At 34.8% G+C, this 20,232-nt stretch overlaps 1 protein-coding gene across 2 annotated transcripts in view; it reads left to right on the top strand.

Moving 5' to 3' along the window:
- Positions 1 to 19,470, top strand: part of CPNE8 (copine 8) — a 135,692-nt gene extending 116,222 nt beyond the window's left edge. Inside the window, exons 12-16 of one of the 2 annotated variants that reach the window (XM_081821478.1) lie at positions 2,582 to 2,684; positions 4,300 to 4,357; positions 9,140 to 9,213; positions 17,279 to 17,393; positions 17,746 to 17,876. In XM_081821478.1, coding sequence (XP_081677604.1) covers positions 2,582 to 2,684; positions 4,300 to 4,357; positions 9,140 to 9,213; positions 17,279 to 17,362 — 319 coding nt within the window. In that variant the 3' untranslated portion in view covers positions 17,363 to 17,393; positions 17,746 to 17,876. Of the gene's footprint in view, positions 1 to 2,581; positions 2,685 to 4,299; positions 4,358 to 9,139; positions 9,214 to 17,278; positions 17,394 to 17,745 lie in introns of both variants that reach the window. The other variant, XM_081821477.1, reaches the window with a different exon arrangement.
- The last annotated feature ends 762 nt before the right edge of the window (positions 19,471 to 20,232 follow it).

Genomic DNA, 20,232 nt, shown 5'->3' with positions numbered 1-20,232 from the left:
TGCAAACTATATATTTGATAAGGGGTTAATTTCCAAAATATATAGGGAACTCCTACAACTCAATAGCAAAAATACAACTAATCTGATTTTTAAAATGGGCAAAGGAGTGGCACAGACATTTGTTCAGTGAAGGCATACAAATGGCCAACAGGTATATACAAAATGCTCAACATTGCTAATCATCAGGGAAATGCAAATCAAAACCACAATGAACTATCATTTTCACTTCACACTTGTTAGCATGGCTATTACCAAAAAGTCAAAAAGATAAGTGTTGGCAAGGGTGTGAAGAAATTGGAACCCTTGTGCATGGTTGGTGGGAATTTTAAATTGGTGCAGCCACCATGAAAAACAGCATAGAGATTCCTCAAAAAATAAATACAGAGCTACCAGAAATCCCACTTCTGAGTATTCATCCAAAAAAAAATAGAAATCAGGATCTCAAAGATATGTCTGCAGCATTATTCACAACAACCAAGATATGCCCATGGGTAACAATAAAATATTGTACACTTAAAAATTTGTTAAGAGGGTAGATTTCATGTTAATTGTATTTTTCCCATGTGCACACATACAAAGGGACACAAGATTTGAAAGTGGTATATTTATTACCTTGTTTTAATGGTAACATGAATTTATACATACGTCCGAACTCATCAAAGTGTATACCTTAATTATATAGTTTTTATGTGTATCAATTATACCTCAATAAAGCTGGGAATAATATACTAACAACTGAGACTTTCTTTATGGATGATCAGAAGTGTTGAAAAAGAAATAAAAGTAAATACCCCACCCCCCAAAAATCAGACAGTTTAGCCACTTGAATGATATTTATAAAAATGAATAATGTTTAACTTCCTGTATTGTTTTTAAATCTGGTAAAAATTTGCCATTTTAAGAGCATCATTTGGTAAGAAAAGCAGAAAAGCCACACTCTTGAACTCATAGAAGCTTTTCTCACTACTATTTATAGCTTCCCATTAATCACATGAAATATAAAACCCTTTATTTCTGAAGCATAGTAAGAAATGCTTTTTAAAAAATAATGGGTACTTAAAATTAAAAATGAATACCTGAGGGAGATTATCTGAGTTCTTTTATTAAGAAAAAAAGTTAATCATAAGATAGAAGAATAGTCTCAGATCTGGTTGGGATTGTTTTTCATTGATTGTGTTACCATCAAACTTATAAATTCCTTGATGTTGAAGTTGTTGAATATTGTGAGAGTATTTTTGGCTGTACTTTGTGGAACCAGTTCAATGCAGTCTTTATAGGGTGTGAACATGGCACTTAAACTGTATTCTCTTGATCAGTCTATACAATTATCATTTTGTTAGCTACATGAGCAATTATTAGTTTCTCTAGTATGACAAAGTTGTACATATTTTTCTTGTCCATGTGGTTAATTCTGCTCTCTAAGAAATAAGTTTTGCCTTGACATACTATGCTCTTGGTCTGTCCCTGATCTGTTAACTTGATCCCCCAAGTACTTCAGGTTATGAAGGAGTTTTATTGGTAATCAATGGACATGTTCTTGAACCCAGTTTTTCTGTGATGCTATTTTTCTATGATTCTATGATACATAAATACTCAGTGATTTTACAGAAGTAGACCAAAGTCTTCTTGTATACTATCTCCTAAGAGTACCATTATGCTTGCTTATTACTAGATATGACCTGCATGCTAATTATATATGAAAAGTCATAGAAGTTATTATTGTTGAGAATATAATCTAGATACCCAGAATGTAGAACACAATAGAAAAAAAGAGATATAATAGAATATAACATTCATAAAATTCTCCTGTAAATTACTATTATTTAGTGAGAACTCTGATAAACTTCAAGTACTAGGTTATGTTCTTATTATATACCTAATTTTTGTCTTTGTTTGGTATCCTTTTTCCCATCTTTCATCAATTTAACAAATATTAAGAACTTGAACTATGGATCTTCTATTGCATTTTTTTTTATTCAGGTGAAATTCACATAACAAAAAAGTAACCATGTTGAAGGTTAGTTCAGTGACATTCAGCACATTCACAATGTTGTGCAACCATCACCTATGTCTATTTAAAACAAAAAATACTTATGATTATTCCTGCCACTCTTAAAACTGTATTATAGATTGAGTAGCATGCATGCAATTTCTTTATTAACAATACAGAGGCATGTGATCTTGATCTTGAAGGCAAGGAAATAAAGTTTAGTTAGCTTAAGTAATTTACTGAAGATCATACACATAATGTTGCTTAGCCAGGATATCTCTTTCAGCAAGCTATATCCATTCTTTTGGGTTAAACATATCTGCATCCAGCTCACCTAGTATTAGTGAATGAATTTCTAAGGCAGGTAGGCATGTCTGTGTGCTGGCATGTGGCAAGGTTGCTGTTATTCTAGTGTGCTATTTCAGAAAAATATATTATTTGAGAGCTTGCATAATATAGACTCCTAACATATGCTTAAATATTTTCTTGAGATTAAAGGTTTGTTGACAGTTGAAATTATATTTAGCAACCATCACATACAGAGGAACTGTTTTATTTTCTGTGGTATTCTTTATCTTTTCATCGCTTTAGATATGCCTCTTCTGTAAAAGACGGTTCCCAGTATTTTGTGCTCCTGATTGTGACAGATGGTGTTATCTCGGATATGGCTCAAACCAAGGAGTCCATAGTCAATGTGAGTAGGGGTCATTCAGTTTTGGGCTGGCTAAGTGACAGCATGGTGCTATTTAGGTTGAATAAGCAGAGTTTACTTTAGTTGACTTAATAGTGAAACAAAATGCCCATGCCTTTGCCGCTGATTGCATTCTTAACCTTATCCAGACAACTCAAATGCAAATGTACCATCAATCCTTAAGGACTAACCTGAGAGATGTCGATAACTGAGGTGTAACAAAATTATTTCCCCCCAAAAAATAAAAATAAATAAGATGATAGCATCACCTTCATGTGCATGAGTGAATTTACCACTACTAGTTGGATGTCCTTGTACACAATCTTACAATTTGTACAGAGTATTTCTTAATATTCACATTTCAGTTACAAGAGAACTGTACTGACATTCTTATTTCTATAGAACTGGAAGAGACTGGACTTGATTCACAAACTATTCTTTTTGTCATAATTCCTAGTTATTTATTTTTATGATTATTTGATTGTCTTCTTTATAAGACTATAATCTATAAAATCTATGTTTACTAGACTGTAATCTATAGAATTATATCTTATCTTGCTATTCCAAGTTTAGCAATGTTTGGCATAAAGTTGGCATTTAGTAAAAATGGGTTGCATGAATGAATTGCTTATCATATCTCATAACAGGGAAAATATACTTAGCTATTTGGTGGAGGGAAAAAAGGTACATGTGGGGAAAAAATTATAGACATATACTTAGAAAAACCATACATAAAAAGCAGTAGAGCTAAAGGCTTACACATTTATTTGTTATTTTTTAACTAGACACACGGGTTGAATTCATCTTGATTTTCTTTATGTTCTGGTCAGTGGCATTAGTGTGCACTTGAAAATAGGAACTTAATAATTTAGGCTTAAACTAACAGGACATGATGTACTGAGGAATAATGATTCATAATTTGATGAACTTCATAGCTGCAGATGTGGTCATGTCAGCTTTCCATCTCTCTGTTGCCAGATCTCACATTCTGAACATTAAATTATTTAAAATGATTACATAGTGTAAGTGATACCTATGATGGGAAAACATGCTTTTACATCAAATATTCAGTATCCCTCACAATCTCATGGATATTTAATACATAAATTAATTATTCTAATAACTTTCTGTAATTATTATTTGTATTCACTCATTTACTGCGAAAATCGCTTTTCCAACCATTGGGTGTAAATGAGATAGAGGAGGGTACTACTGTTTGACAACTATAGTACCTTTTTTCCCCATTTAGCAACTGAAAGATTTTTGAGAGGAGCAAGAACGTGAATAAAGTGACCAAAGATACCCAAAGTCAGCTTAGGGAGATGTTGGCTGAGAATAGCAAGTGAAAGCAGATGAGCAATACTTTTTTATTTTTTATATTGTCCAAGGCCAGTCATTCCTGAAGAACGTCCCACTGAATAAGCATGTGTACAGAGTTCAAAAAGAATGAGTAGAATCGAACATATTATTCCATGTTAATTTTAAATATGTTCAAACCTATTTTAGTGAACATCTTGAAAAAATATCAAAGCAGTATATTATTTTCTTCTTAAACCTCAATTCTTTTCTTAAGAACTCAGTCTCTTAATTGTGAACTACTTGTGTATTCTCTTTGAAGGCTTCAAAACTTCCAATGTCGATAATTATAGTAGGTGTTGGACCAGCAGAATTTGATGGTGAGTAATAAAAGTTCCGTAGTATTCCTTGGGGGTTTATTTACTCTGATTCATTATGCTCTAAGATTCCTATCACTCTTTCTTGTATATAAGAATGTGAATATGAATGTGGATCTGCATATAATGTCCATGTACATATAGACATAAATACAGATTTCTCATGATGAAGTCTATTAAGTTGAGCAAATGAAAAGATTGTCTTCTGATAGGGCATTATCTCTCTGGTATAGATTAATTCAACATGTAGCTTTCTATTTCATTAGAGATGGTTTGCATCTCAAAATAATATTTTTTATGACTGGCAGAGTGATAAATTGAGTTGTTGTTCCCAAGGCAAAATACACTCTGGGTTCACTAAAAACCTTTGAGGTTAAACCCTAAATTAATAAACCATTAGGTTGTGAAGAGAGATGTTAGCACAAGCATAATATGCTACTTTAATGGGTTTTCAGACACTGGCTAGTTGATAGATACTAGCTTTATAAATATATAAGTTCCGTCATATGAAAGAGCAAAGTAAAATGAAAATGGAACTGACCATCTGAGATTTAATGACATTTTATAAAATTATGCTAAATTGAGTGACTGGGTAGTTCTGAGTTTGGGCTTAGGCCTTGTTCAAATGCCAGTTAAGTGACAGGTGGTTGTATAACTAGTGATCTGGGTAAATTCTTTAAGGATAATCTGTTCCTAGTCATCTGGTGAATTCCTTTCAGGAGAACTCTGTGGCGACTGCATGATCACCTAGCATTCACCTGCTTCAGGTGTTTTGACATTAACAATGACAGTTTATTTAGCTTGGGACTTTGGAAATGAGAATAATTTTAGAATATTTGGAACAACCGCTGGTACATTACAGGTTAATTTAGGCATGTACATGGTTAATTATATTACGATCATCACTGGGATGATTCTCATTGAACCACCAGAGCCTCTTCCGTAAGGATAGTATAGATCTGCCAATCTCAGAGAAAGCACCACACGCAAAGTTGTTATATTGCTGACCCTCGAAATTCTCTCCTTCAGTTCCATGCTTGGTTGGTCATGCTTTGCATCATTAGAATCTTCCAGTGTCTAAAGCAAAAGTCATTTACCTCTGCTGCTGCTTCTGCTAGTATTTTTTCGGCCTCTGAATATTCACATCTGTTTGCATTGTACTTCAGGCATGAATTTGAGACATCCTCTCTGGAGTCAGGAAAGCTAAGAGATCTTTCTTGTTAATGCTTTGTGCACTTGATCATCTGCATTAATCAGTGATAGACTGTGATTCATGAACTTCACTGATGGCTAGGGTAAACTAACTCATGCCTTCTCCTTCGGTTATTAATTTGCTTTTGCCTCAAGGACGCACCTTTCATTGGGTAGATCCCAGGTCAGGTCTCCCCGAATCCTGGAAGTCTGTGGTTAGGTGTATGACCTAACCTCAGTCACTCGTTCCTCAAGAGCCTGCACACATCATGTGTGAACACAGAGCCACTGACCCATCCTGGTGTCTATTTCTGCTCATATATTTCTATTCAAAGCAGCAGGCACTACCCTCATCCAACTGCCACAGCTATTTATTTTCTTCATTTCTTTGGTTCCCAGTGAATTATTTATTAGGGTTTTAAGATATGATAATTCATCATTTTCCTCTCTGACTTCCCAAACTGAAAAAAAAAAAATATGTAGGATTCACTCAGAGACCACAATATAAACTTTTTATTACTAACAATACAGCATTTGAGAATTTGGGTTAACCTCTGCACAGAATCAGACTTGTCACTCTTTTTCCACCAAGGTTAAGTGACTTCAGTCTTATCGCCAGGCGTCCTCTCTACAAGGGCAGAGCCTGGCCTATTAATCACGGCACAGGGAGAAATTACATTCAAACTGAGGATAGGCTGCTCCTAGTGAGAGGGATTTCAAAGTCAGTCCCTTCTTCTCATTTTAGTAATCCCATGAATCAGTCAGTCATCTTTCCGCGTGGAAAAGAGAGTGAAGATTGTAGACAAAGAGGGAAGTTGCCTTCCCAGTAGAATTCCTTCCTAGGAATTAGGGTGACACTTTCCTCTGGCAAACATGGGGACAGGGAATTAGGGTCCTGCGACACCTGCCTTCAGCTTTCACCATGATAAAAGTTTTAATAGGATGGAAACTCTTCCAGAACAGTACTAGACAAGTAGATGTTCCACTAGGAAACACAGATGCTTCTTTAAAGTATTTTTCTTTCTCTTCTCTCAAAATACCTCTCTACTCTCCATGGCTAATAAGAAAAGGACAGAATACTCATGTTTCTTATAGAAAATCTGTGACTTACATTCAGCTTGTGCTGTCCTGTCAAGAAGAGCCTTTCTGTTGGCACTTCCAAATCTACTGTAGAGTAAGTTTATATATCACACATAGAAACCGACATAAGGAAAGACTGAGATAAAACTTGGACATTTTATCAGTTAACCACCTAAATCCAACATCTATAAACTTTCAACAAGAAAGATTGTTTGCATGGGCAAGAAAGGCAGACTTGTCATCTGTTCTTTGAAGGTAGAGGAATTTGGAATAAACTATTATATTAATGTGTATTCAAATGTCTCGTTTCTGTATTTTAATAAGAACAATTTAAAACTCTCTGTGTAATTTTCCCCCAGTGATTTTTCACTCCTCTATAAAGCACTTTCATTGAGAGGAAAGGTTTCTCAAGGCAGGATTTCTTTATCCTTAAAAGGCAAAAAGTCAAATTAAAGCAGCATCGGGCTACCTGCTTTGATCTGAGTTAGTAGAAGGGGAGAAATAGAAAGAGTTCTAATCTCATTATGTCTCCCACAGCTAAAAAGAAGTGCAATTCTCTCTCTTATAAATGTTTTTTTTTCCAAGGAGAAGTACTTGTGGAGAACTGGGACTTACAGTCTCAGGCTCCTTGTGGAGCAGATGAAAACCCGAAGGGTCAACAGGACCCTTCCACCATTTCCACATTGTGTCTTTTCTCCTTGCTCTCAAAAGCATAGCCTCAGATTCTTGCTCCCTGCAGCTTTTTAACCCCAAGGACATGCTGAAAAGTGGGCAATATTTTATAGGATCACATTCTAATACATTATTGCCTGAGTAACTGTCATTTTCCTTAATTGGAATGAAACATTCACAAAGACCGATGGAAATTGCAGGGGATTGTGGAAGGTGAGATCCAGATTATCATCAAATTCTTGTGTTCTGTTAGAGAGTAAAGGAGAACTTCCTGCAATTGCTGGCTTTTCGCTGTCACAGTACATTTATGTCTCAAAGTCGTATGAAAATTTTGAAAGCAAAACTAAACCAAAGGAAGGAATTAACTATTGAAAGTATTTGAGCATAATGACTTCTCCTATTTACATTCCTACTAAGTATGGAAGAAAAATAGCTCTTTTGTAATTTTCTTCTTCTCCTTCTCTTCCTCCTCCTTCTTCTTGTTCCTCCTCTTCCTCTTCTTCCTCTTCATCCTCTTCTTCTTCTTAATTCCAGTTAGTTTAGATACAGTGTAACACTAGTTTCAGGTGTATAATATAGTGATTCAACACTTCCATATTACACCTGGCGCTCATCTCGACAGGTGCACTCCTTAATCCCCATCACCTAGTTCCCCCTTCCCCTCCACCCACCTCTCTTCTGGTAACCATCAGATTGTTCTCTTAATTAACAGTCTGTTTCTTGCTTTGTCTCTCTCTCTCTCTCTTTTTCCCTTTGCTCATTTGTAGATCTTTTGTATTTTAAATAAGTTAATTTCCTTATTATTGATAATATACACATTTATTAAATTATGACATATATTGTATGTCTAAGCAAATTATGGAGTGGTGGCTCTATCATTTATGACCACTTGTTTCAGCCCAGACATTGGCTCATGAACATGTGTAGAAAAGTAAAATTTAAAACAATGTTTTTAACCCAGATGCATTATCTAAGCACTGAAGAAAATAATGAAAAGGTGAGGATTGTATTCTGACTGAGCAGTAGTTTTTGGAGGGTGAAGAGGCAAACATTATAATTGCAAGTGGCCCTCTGGAGTCTGGTGAATGTCATGTGCATACAAAATGAATTATAAGTAATAGAATTATACTTTAAACACAAATTAGCATTCCTCATATAATTAATTATTTAGAGAATTCTCACTGAAAACTTAATAAACTCTGGAAATGTTCTTAATTGCAGCATAACATTACTTTATTACCAGCTGTCCATTTATATCACAGCATTCACAAATACCAGCTGATCTATCTAATGTTGAAATTATTTCTTAAACCACAAAAAAAAAAAAATCACGCTTCAGAAAGCCATACTTTATCCAATCAATGTAGGGCAGAGCAAATCCCTCTTTGTCTTAAAATCCATTAATAAAGTAGAAGTTGGGCAATATGGATACATAGCTTTGTTGTAGTTTCAGTGAGAATAAAGTTCAAATTGTTTGGAAATTCTGTGATTAGAGCCAAGTTTCTTAAATGAGAAGACAAGAGTTTAATGGATTAGCATCACTTGCCCGATCAGTCATGTAAGCATATGACCCAGAATTGAGAACCTCTAGGATGGGGAGCTATACCCATACTACACTGGCTCATCCATCCTGCAAAGGGTCACATGGGGTCTTGGCTAGCTTTCTTCAGTTGTAAAATTTAAGTTTCATGGCAGAATGACTGAGGAGATGAAAGGATCAACAAGCTTCCTGCCTTGACACAGGATGCATTGCCACTTCAGACATCTTGATTTCCTATCGCCTACATTGTTTAAGTACATGGTGGAAATGCACTGGATAAATGGTCTTATTTTATTTTCAAGCGATGGTTGAATTGGATGGAGATGATGTAAGAGTTTCCTCCAGGGGAAAATATGCGGAAAGGGATATTGTACAGGTAAGAAATTTAATGGAAATTAATTATTTAGTTCATTGTGAGGAACCTGTCAGCTCTGATTTGTAAATAAACAAATTACACTGAAAGCAGGACTTTCAGGTTCTGCTTAATTTAGTCGGTTGATTCTCTATGAGATGCATGGCAAGTAGGCCCTAGAATAAGTACCCAGTGACTCTCTTGTATTTCAGTTTCACTATATATAAAATAGAAATGTTAATAAATGTCTTTTCCTACTTTAATATTACCAGAAAGTATCATTGAGATCTTTGGTAAAATTAGAAGCTAGAAACATGAGAGACTTTTTAATGATGCTTATCTATTCATTGTTTAGTCCTCAACAAAGACTAAATGTATTTTAAGACACCTGATTATATTTCAGTGTAAATAAATTTAGTGGTAACAAACCAAAACTAGATATTTTTATATTTCTCCCTAGATTATGGTTAGAAAAGTGGAGAAGTAGATCTTAAAATTATATATAAATATAGAAATTTATATAAAAATATAAATTATATATATACTTTATATGTAGTTATATAGAGATGATATATGATATATAATCATATAATAATATATATAATATAAAATATCACATAATAATTTATGTTGTATATATGATTTACACTTGTTAAAATCAAGAAAAATACATAACTAAAGCCTACTATTCTGGGAGTGAATAGAAGGGAGGCAGCCAATCAATATAGTTCAAATTTATCATTGAAAGCAAGTAGTTAATTCAACCTAATGGCTACTTATTAGAGTTTCCATATCTTTAGGTTTTACAAGGGAAAAGCAGCTGTGAGGTGTACCTTTTTAAAATGGAAAGCAAAGGTCTCAGCACACGTTATGAAAGTTTTGAAGGAGCAAACAATGGACTTCAGTATTATTGCCTTAATAACAACCTATACATTCACCCAAAGAACAGTCATTAAGAGAATCCCACAGAATTCGGAATCCTGCAGAATTTAATTCAAATCCCAAATTATTCACCGTGATAACTTGAATGAGCTTTCTAAATTTCAGTGTTCTGGTATTGTTGTAAAGATTAAGAAAGATCATGTAGATAAAATACATTTCTGAAATAGAACTCAGTAAAAGACAACAAAAATTGATTAAAATACTTTGAGGGAGAAATATAAAATAATCTGTAAATTTGTTAGTATAAAGATTAATATTGATAAAGATTTTAAAAAGCATTGTTCTTTATCAGGCAGCAAAAATAAATTTTAAAATAGAAACATCTGTATAACGGCTTTTTTAAAAAGATAATTAAATATGACTTAAACTTCTTAACCTAACATTCTTGGTAGAGTAAAAAGCACACACATGAATGATTAGGTTAAAAGCGGCTAAGAAAAGGAACAGGATGATGTGGTCATTTATTTAAGTATCCCATGGTGTTTTGTTTTCATAATTAGACACATGATTATTCACCTTAACCTTATTAGCATAATTATAGGTCTAAGTAATTACACTTTATCTAAAAGCTCTTCATAATGTCTGATTCACAGTTTCCAAAAAATCAAATTACTGAAGGGAAGTATGAAGTTCTTGGGAATGTGTTATGTTGCTATTGTAATGCATTTTTACAAAATCAGTAAAGGCATGCTCATATCTCATGGAATCATGATGATGCTTAAGGGAAACGTGTTACTATTTCTTCTGTAAAGGGTAGTTAAGATTGCCCACATGGTTAAGGTTTCCTTTAAGAGGAATGATCTGTTATGTTAGTGACAAGCAACAGTCATGCCTATTAGCATTTATAAAATAAAAATGTCCTTGATTTTGAAAGTAGTTAGTCTCTCAACAGATGTACTACATTGGGCAGAATATTGAGATTGGATCCAGATCTATGAAATTATAATATTGCCACTCTGATCTTGAACAAGTTAGTAAATCTCTCTGAGCCTTCATTTCATTATCTCTAGACTTTAAATTCTTTCATCTTCTCTTTTCATGATGTTGTGAGTCTCAGAGGAAGTAAACATGAAAATATTACGTATCAGTATAAGGTATATATTCATATAATCATGTTTCTTCTCCTTGAAAGTCAGAGTCCTTGAGACCAGTCTCCCACCTTACAGTAACACTGGGATCCCCAAAGATCCTGAAGACACCTGGGGATATAACTAAATACTCAAGGGATTCTACCACATAAAGTTGAACTGAAGAGTTGTTGGATCTTACAGACACCGAATAAGAAATTAAAATGTCTCCAGAAAATTAGTAGCCTCCTGAATGACTGTGACATCTTGACTTACATGCCTACATTTACTTAAGGGGATTTGATCGACCCTTTTCTGATTTCATGGAGAAGTTCCTAAATGTTGATTGGTCTTTTAACAATAGTAAGCAAGGTAACCATTTACATATCACATTGTTTTGAAGAAGAATTAGCATTCTCTCTCACCTCAAGTAAGGTTTTAAAAACATTCCGCCATCACAGATGGGTGCCTGGGTGGCTTCAGTTGGTTAAGCATCTGACTCTTGATTTCAGCTCAGGTCATGGTCTCAGGGTTGTGAGACCAAGCCCCGCTTTGGGCTCTGCACTGGGTGTGGAGCTTGCTTAGGATGCTCTCTCTCCCTCTGCCTCTCCCCCCTCTAAAAGAAATAAAAAATAAAAATATCCTACCATCACAGTTTTCCAGGTTTCACCATCCAGTAAAATGTTTTTTAAATGAGTTATTTTCAAGAATAGAAATATTCTTGAATATTTAGAATAATGGGGTCACAAGAGCACACCAAGGATAAAACTGTCAATCTCCATCATCAGAAAATATCTAAGCCATCACAGTTGATGCTGTAAATACTGCTGGTTAAAATATTATCAGAAAATAGGGTCCATTTAAGCTCTCTTACCTTTTCATTACTTCCAATTTCTTATATGTTGAAGCAAATCAGGTTAATGCACTGCAAATGGAATCCAAATTTTTTAAGTGGGCAAACAAAAGCCTAAGGCCGCAAATAATAACAAAAGCCAAAGGTAGCTTAGATTTAGCAGAAAGTTGAGGGTAGTGGATGGAGTTCTCATTATTGTGTCAAACCTTAAGTGGCTTCCAACTTCTTCATATAATAATAATATTGAGTCATTTATTAACTCCTTTTGTATGCTAGGCAGGCTAAGAGCTCTAGTATCACTTCACTCAATCCTTAATTGACCTTATGTAGGTACTTTGATTACTACATTTTACAAAAAAAAGAAAGAAGGAAATGAGGTTTAATTCTTAGTGTCCATAGTCATGTAGCTAATAAGAAGTAGAGTGAAGATTTAACCTTAAAATGTCTGATTCTAAAATTCTTTTTTTTTTTTAAAGATTTTATTTATTTATTTGAGAGAGAGAGAATGAGAGAGAGAAAGCACATGAGAGAGGGGAGGGTCAGAGGGAGAAGCAGACTCCCCGCCGAGCAGGGAGCCCGATGCGGGACTAGATCCCGGGACTCCAGGATCATGACCTGAGCCGAAGGCAGTGGCTTAACCAACTGAGCCACCCAGGCGCCCATGATTCTAAAATTCTTAACAAAATTATGTATAACTTTGATTCTAAAACCTAAACATAGCATATATATGAGTCTCCATGACTTTACCCCAGTCTTCCTCTTTAGCTGAACACACACACACACACACACTTTGTCTAGACAGGTAGGACTACCAACTATCTTTGCATCACACATTTCCATTGTTCTTGTTTTTATTTCCTCTTATTATTTCACCTGAATACTCTTCTGTGCTGATTAAAATCCTACATTTTGAAAGTTCTCATTATATATAGCCTTGCACAAAGCCCTCTCTGCACACCTGAACTAATTTCCCATCTTTGAGTTTATTCACATACCACTTTATATCTTCCTAAAAATACTGGTCACTTTTTGCTTTTTAGTAACTTATGCATAAGGAAACTGGGGCCCAGGTAGCAACTTGTGCAAAATCGTTTAAGTCATAAATTGGTAGATCCAAATTTCCAACAGAGTTCTGATTCCCAAACCTGTGTTCTTTCTGTTATAACACACCTACTCTCATAAAAGCCAATAGTCTAGTGAAGATTATTAGGATCTATTTCCCCTTTCATATTACTGTAGTGGTTCATGTCTCAGGGTTAGATCAATTTAGGTTCAAATAATGATAGATACTGATAAGCATCTGATCTAAGTTAATTGAACTCTCCAAGTTTCAGTTTCCTCTTCTGTAAATTCAAAATATGGGTAACATGCTTATAAAAATTTAATGAGATACTGTATAAATCTTTTAGCAGAAGGCCTGTTACCTACCAGTTGCTCGATAAATGCATTAGTGCCAATATTAGTTATTATTTTTAGATGGTCTCTTGGCATAGTCCAGTGCAAATTCATTTTTATGTCAGTATTTCATAGTAGCTGTACCTTGACATGGGACACTGTAGTCAGACTTATGTGTGATTATATTCATTGCCTCAAGATTGAATCTCATGACTATAGTACAAATAGTAAGCAAGATGAGATCCTATGGTTGTTATTCTAAAATTTAAAAGAGTTATTTTCTTAAATCAATATATGTAAAGGCTTCCTATTTGTTTATGCTATGAATTGGCCATTGTGTATAATGTAATGTCATTTCTTCTGGCTGCATGCAGGTGTTGGTTGGCCTATCATTTCCTTAAAAATTATATTCAAATCATATTTTCCATTAAAAGGAGAATAATAACCTTGAAGGTTTAGACTTGAAAATCACTAATGGAGCTCTGCACAGTAGGAACAATGAAGTAAAATTGAGCAGAATAGCAACTAAAAGTCCATTTGCCCAAACTGATTCAAAACTTGTTTTCACAAATAGGTAAAGCCAACCGTTAGAACAGTCATGTGGAACATTTTCCTTGTACAGGATGGATGCTGGAAAAAAAAAATCTGTAGAGTATCAAGGATATAGTATATTTCTACAGAACAGAATGCATTTATTGGTATTCTCCAGATGAATGTGATAAATTCGTGCAAAGTTAAAACTGATTTATCCCCCTAGACTGAACATTTTAAGGGTCCAAGTTAATTTGTGGGGATAGTCAATGAACAACACTCATCCACAAATGTGTGAGCATTATTTTGAACAGGAGGTCCCTAGGTATGGTGATCAGAAATGAATGGTAAAAAAAAGGCAATAATCAGAGTGGCCTGAGAAGATGAGTGGGAAACTGATTGTAGAAGGATATGAGCAATAGTGTTACAGAGGGCATATTTTGTCCTGACAACTGTAAGATTTGACATGAAGAAGAGGTAAAGGAAATGAAGAGTCACTTGTCATTTTCATCTCTCGCTTAGGAGAGTACCTTGTGACGTGACTGAAGAGCTGAATGTCCCTGTGGGAACGGTTTAGATAATTTTGGTTAGTGAGTAGAAAGTTCTCAACATTTTTTGTCTACTCCCAGCACACAGGTGGGATGAAGTGTACTGCTGTTGATAACAGGAACTCTCTATGGCAGTGATTCTCACCCTGGGGGCAAGGTCCCCAATATTCAAGGGGGCAGGCAGAATCCATGGCCCCACTGAACAAGCCTAAGTTAAATGTGATACATACTTTCCTCTTCGGCTGAAAACTAAGATTTCTTTCTTACCCATTATTTATGAACATCTTTTAAATATGAGTAGATCTGCATGTATTATGAGAAGGGTGGTTGTGAATCTAAGTTTTGACATCCCAGAGCATCACAACATTCTTAAAGATGAATTTTAATTTACTTCAGTAAAAAAAATTAGCACATCTCCTAGCATTTGCTGGAAAGATGAAGCAGTGGGTGTTTTAAAATAACAAAAAGGCCAGGAATTACTTAGAAGACAACACAGATATTGTACTTAAATCTGATAAAGCTAAATGGAGAAGGATATTCCTTGTATTTAATGTTTGATGTGAATGTAAATAGAAAACTATTAAGAATATAGTTTTATATTTATATTTAATATACACATATAAGTTGATGAATAGTAATAGTAGTGATGATTACAACAACTACCATGTATAATAGATATTATGAGTTGATCACTATTTTAAGTACTTTACATGTTAACCTACTTAATATAGCAACCTAATAAAGCAGGTATTATTATCATCCTCATTTTCAGAAGGGGAGACGGAAACAAAGAGTAGAAAATCATTTGTCTAAGATTGTCCAGCCTTTGAACCTGGACAGTCTAATTCCAGGGTTGGGGAGAATAGGGGGTAAAAAGAGAATTGAGTTTAACGTCCATGGTGTAGAAGTAAAGGTAAAGAGGCAAAGAAAAATATAAGACCAAAGTTGGGGTAAACATACAATGGGTGAGATCAACTACTTGCCAGAGGTGCCATCCTTTCCCTCAAATGGATGTATTAGCTACAGATTTCTGAAAAACTGAACTCTTAAAAATAAAGTTTAAGGGATAATTACTGGATACTAAGCATACCCAGTGTTTATTTTTAAAATGCTATGCCTGGAAGGGAAAAATGAAGGGGGGGAAATCAGAGGGGGAGAGGAACCATGAGAGACTATGGACTCTTGAGAAACAAACTGAGGGTTCTAGAGGGGAGGGGGGTGGGGGGATGGGTTAGCCTGGTGATGGGTATTAAAGAGGGCACGTACTGAACGGAGCACTGGGTGTTATACGCAAACGATGAGTCATGGAACACTACATCAAAAACTAATGATGTAATGTATGGTGATTAACATAACATAATAAAATAAAAAAAAATAAAATGCTATGCCTTTTAAAAGAATGAAGTAAGCTATAGCAATTAGATATCTTTTTCTCATTAATCCTCAATCTTATTCATTCCTGTTTTCTCACTTTTCTAATTATAGTTTTAGAGAAAAAAAATAAACCCTAACTTTTTTACACCTCTTTGATTTTTTTTGTTAAGAATGTCAAGTCTTGTCCAAAGTTAGATAATTTGACTTCACACAAGTTCACCTCCCCTTAGCTCTCTTCTCAGTTGAAGATTATATTCGCTCTACTAGTTTTTCTTACCCTGGCTTAGCTACCTTCAGGTGTAAGAGAAAACTTGGTCACCTTTCTACAACACTTTTCTAAAAGCTGGGCTGAGTTTTCCTCCTGGTTAGCAAGACAGGGTAAAATTATAGTCATATAGGTTGCTTCTGACCACAGTATGTCTTATTTTAAAAAGAAAGGAGTAATTTTCTACTCTTCCTTAAAAGAGACTGTGTTCACTGCATAAAAAGTATTACACTTGCTACTTGATTTCTTAAAATTTTAATTTGGTTTACCTGTAGCAATCTGACCATTTTACAGCCTGTTTCCTCATAATAGTTTTTTCTGAAAGCACATCTTGAGTAGCTACTTAAATCAAAAGTAAACTTTTCAAAATAATTTTTTAATTTTATTTTATTATGTTAATTACCATACAATACATCATTAGTTTTTGATGTAGTGTTCCATGATTCATTGTTTGCATATAACACCCAGTGCTCCATTCAATACGTGCCCTCCTTAATACCCATCACCAGGCAAACCCAGCCCCCCACCCCCCTCCCCTCTAGAACCCTCAGTTTCTTTCTCAGAGTCCATTTAACACAGTTATGGTATAGTAGGAGGTGGGAGTGTGCTCTCTCTCTCTAGAGGAGAAAAAATGATTTAACTCAAACTGTTAAATATTACACTTAGAAATTGTTCATCATTCTCAAATGTCTTCACAGTGCCTTTTCTCTAAGACCTAAAATTACTGGGTTCACAACATTAATGGTTCCAAACATTTCCAGGTTGCTTCAAGAATCATCATGTCTCTGAAGGCAAATTGAACTAATGCCCTCAAACAGCACATGTTTATTAACTTAAGTAACCATTGTAAATGAAGATAGAATCAGGCAATTTACTGCCAGAGTATTTAATGTTGAGCTGATAATGGCTCTCACATAATTGCTTATATAAAGATAGAGTAATTATTTTTATATGATATAAAAACAAGAATGATGATATTTCAATAAGAAGTATACCAACTCTTACGCTGAACTATTTTTTTTTCCATTCCAAATTACAGATTTGAAAAAACAAGTATCTGGGACATGTGATCTGATGTTTTACTAATAATTAAAAATACTTCATATGTGTTTAGGCTTCTTCAACAATACACACTTTCTTTTTTTACTCTCCACTGGATACTGTTTCTGCATTGAAAGCTGATTTCGGCATGTATTAACTCCATTGGTAGGAAACCAAGCCCTGATGAGGTAAATGCTCTATCCTATTGGGAGTCAGGTGAGGTATAGAACTCAAACTGAACACCTATAGCAAGATGATGGACCTGTCGGGACCAGGAGACAGGAGTTATTGGGAGAAAAAAACAGAAAATAATTACATCCCTTTTTAGATAAAGCATACACCATAGAAAGGTTTGGTCACTGTAGTAGCTAGCTGTTCATAATGAATCAAATCTCTTGAAAATGCATAGTAATGATTATCCATCTAACCATTCCTCCAGGCTTCTCTGATTCTCAACTAAATGTTTACATGTGTTGCTTTTTGTGTCTATTAAACAGCATGCTGAAGTCTCTGAAATAACTTTCTTTCACCTCTGTTTAGTTTGTGCCGTTCCGGGATTATATTGACAGAAGCGGAAACCACATACTGAGCATGGCTAGATTGGCCAAAGATGTCCTCGCTGAGATCCCTGAGCAGTTCCTCTCCTACATGAGGGCCCGCGGAATCAAGCCATCCCCTGCGCCTCCGCCCTACACCCCACCTACACATGTGTTACAGACTCAGATCTGACTGTGCTCCGAACGGCTCCCGTTAACTACACATCAGTTAGAACTGCTGAGTCAACGCTTTGCTCCTGGTGCTCTGTCATGAACCAGGGAATGAGATACTTTTCTCAGTTTGGTTTCAGCAGTACTGGTTAATATGCTTTCTTGGATCCAAAATTAATTCTCTTTCTAAACCAAAACTGTAAATATGGTTGTTGCATGAGCAACAGAAAAATTGTTTAAATGCTTGAAGCAAAATATGGATGTCTTTGAAACTTTCTTTTTTGCGGGGGGGGCGGGGGGGACAGAAACAGCTAATTTCCAATGTATTGTTGGGAAAAAGCACAAACTGTTTTTAACTCAAATATTGTCCTCGACTGCTGTGTGTATAGGAGAGCAGTCTCTCTGTATCAATGTTTACATGTTACTACTTTTTAAATTTCAATACTTTTATAACTGTTCTTAAGAATAAGAGTTTTGAATATTGAATCCTTTGTCTTCTAAATTGCAATAGCTATAATCACAAGAGCAATATCTCTTTGAATGACTGTCTGGACAAATACAATTGCAAATAAGGGAAGGGAGAGATGCTTCATATTTCTCAGTAAGTGAATTGTCTTATGAGGCCGCATCTGCTTAGTATTGAGTTCCTCCGCGTTGTTTGCCAAGTATGGGAGTTTAAGCTTAGCAGATGTGTATTCTGTACGAACATGCATTTTTCATGGAGCTTGGATTCTAAATTTAGACTGCAGCCAGTTTATGTTCTGTAATTCTCAGTAGAAATAATAAAAAGTCAAACATTGTGAACTGTAAAATGCACAGAAAATACTTTGTGTACAAAGCAGCATCTTTATATTATAATGCTATTTAGAAAGACTAAAACCCAGAATATTTAACTGTGAACAATGTAGCAGAGGTTTTAAACTTTTTATTCCATTATACCTTGTCTAGATATTTTAATTCAAAGGGATACTGGCTCTCTTGATTTGGTCTCCTTGTTATCATCTTTCCATGTTGCCATGCTGGTGCACAGGCTGGAAGTTTTTTGTGAAATTCCCAGTGAAATATACACAACCACGTGACTTAGTGCACAACACATTTGTGAGATAACCTACTCCTACATACTGAACTGCCTGTCCACAATGACTTGTAAAGAGTTTATGCATGTACAGTTTTTACAAGAATTACAGTTTTGTGACGTTGTGTCTAAATTAAAGCATTTCTTTAAAACAAATGGCCTTAAATTCTCACAGAATTCCTGGAAATGATTGTGAATTGCCTTCAAATAATAGAAAAGTGTATTTTTTTTTCTTTTGTGTCAACAATGTAACTGCTTTATAATATTTTTCCTTACTTATATCCTATTTACTACTTGGTTTATTTCTACTGTATGTTTGTTCTCTTTGTCCAAGTTGATTTAGGGTGACTTTTATAAGCATGAAACTATTTTATTGAAAAGAAAAATATATACACCCACATATCTAATAGTATCAATGTTATATAATTATGTAATAATAAATTGTCCATTTTTAAGTATGTATTAAAATCTTTAAAAGGATAACTACTTGCTCTGTAAATTTTATGTGTGAGTGACATGGAGTGTGATGATTTCCCTTACTGATCTTAAATATTTCCACCAGTATAGTTAATAACCTACTGATTTTTTTTTAACTACCTTCATTCATCAGTCCAAAGAAATAAAAATGAATAAGGTCAGTATTTTCTTTCTTGTCAAACATTATTTATTTTACTTTGAACTAATCAGAGAAAATGAAGGATATATACTTTCCTATCTAAGTAATAGTGTGCCCAAACCTAGTGGGAACAGATGGCTAAGAAACAATCTTTAGTTACAAACCTTGCCCTTTGTATGGCAGAGAGTAGTCACCAGAAATGCATGTGATGTCAGTTCTTTTTTTTTTTAAGGTTTTATTTATTTATTTATTTATTTATTTATTTATAGAGTGTGTGAGCAGGGGGAGGGGCAAAGGAAGAGGGAGAGAAAGAATCTCAAGCAGTCTCCATGCTGAGCATGGAGCCCAACGCAGGTCTCAATCCAACAATCTTGAGACCATGACGTGAGCCCAAATCAAGAGTCAGATGGTTAACTGACTGAGCACCCAGGTGCTCCAATGTTAGTTCTATATTTTATTTTAGAAAATACCTAGTCTTATCTCATCTCTGCATAAAGGAAGAAACCAAGTCTGAAGGGATTGAGTGATTTATCCAAGTCTGTGTAACTAGAGCAGAGCTGGTTACCACTGCAAACATAACCACTTAAATTTTTTGAACTGCCATTAGGGGCTTTGTAATGAAAAATCCC

Source organism: Leptonychotes weddellii, chromosome 5 (assembly GCF_054177405.1).
Source record: "Leptonychotes weddellii isolate Sample4059 chromosome 5, ASM5417740v2, whole genome shotgun sequence".
Lineage (NCBI taxonomy): Eukaryota > Metazoa > Chordata > Mammalia > Carnivora > Phocidae > Leptonychotes > Leptonychotes weddellii.
This window is presented reverse-complemented; position numbering and strand designations above follow the sequence as displayed.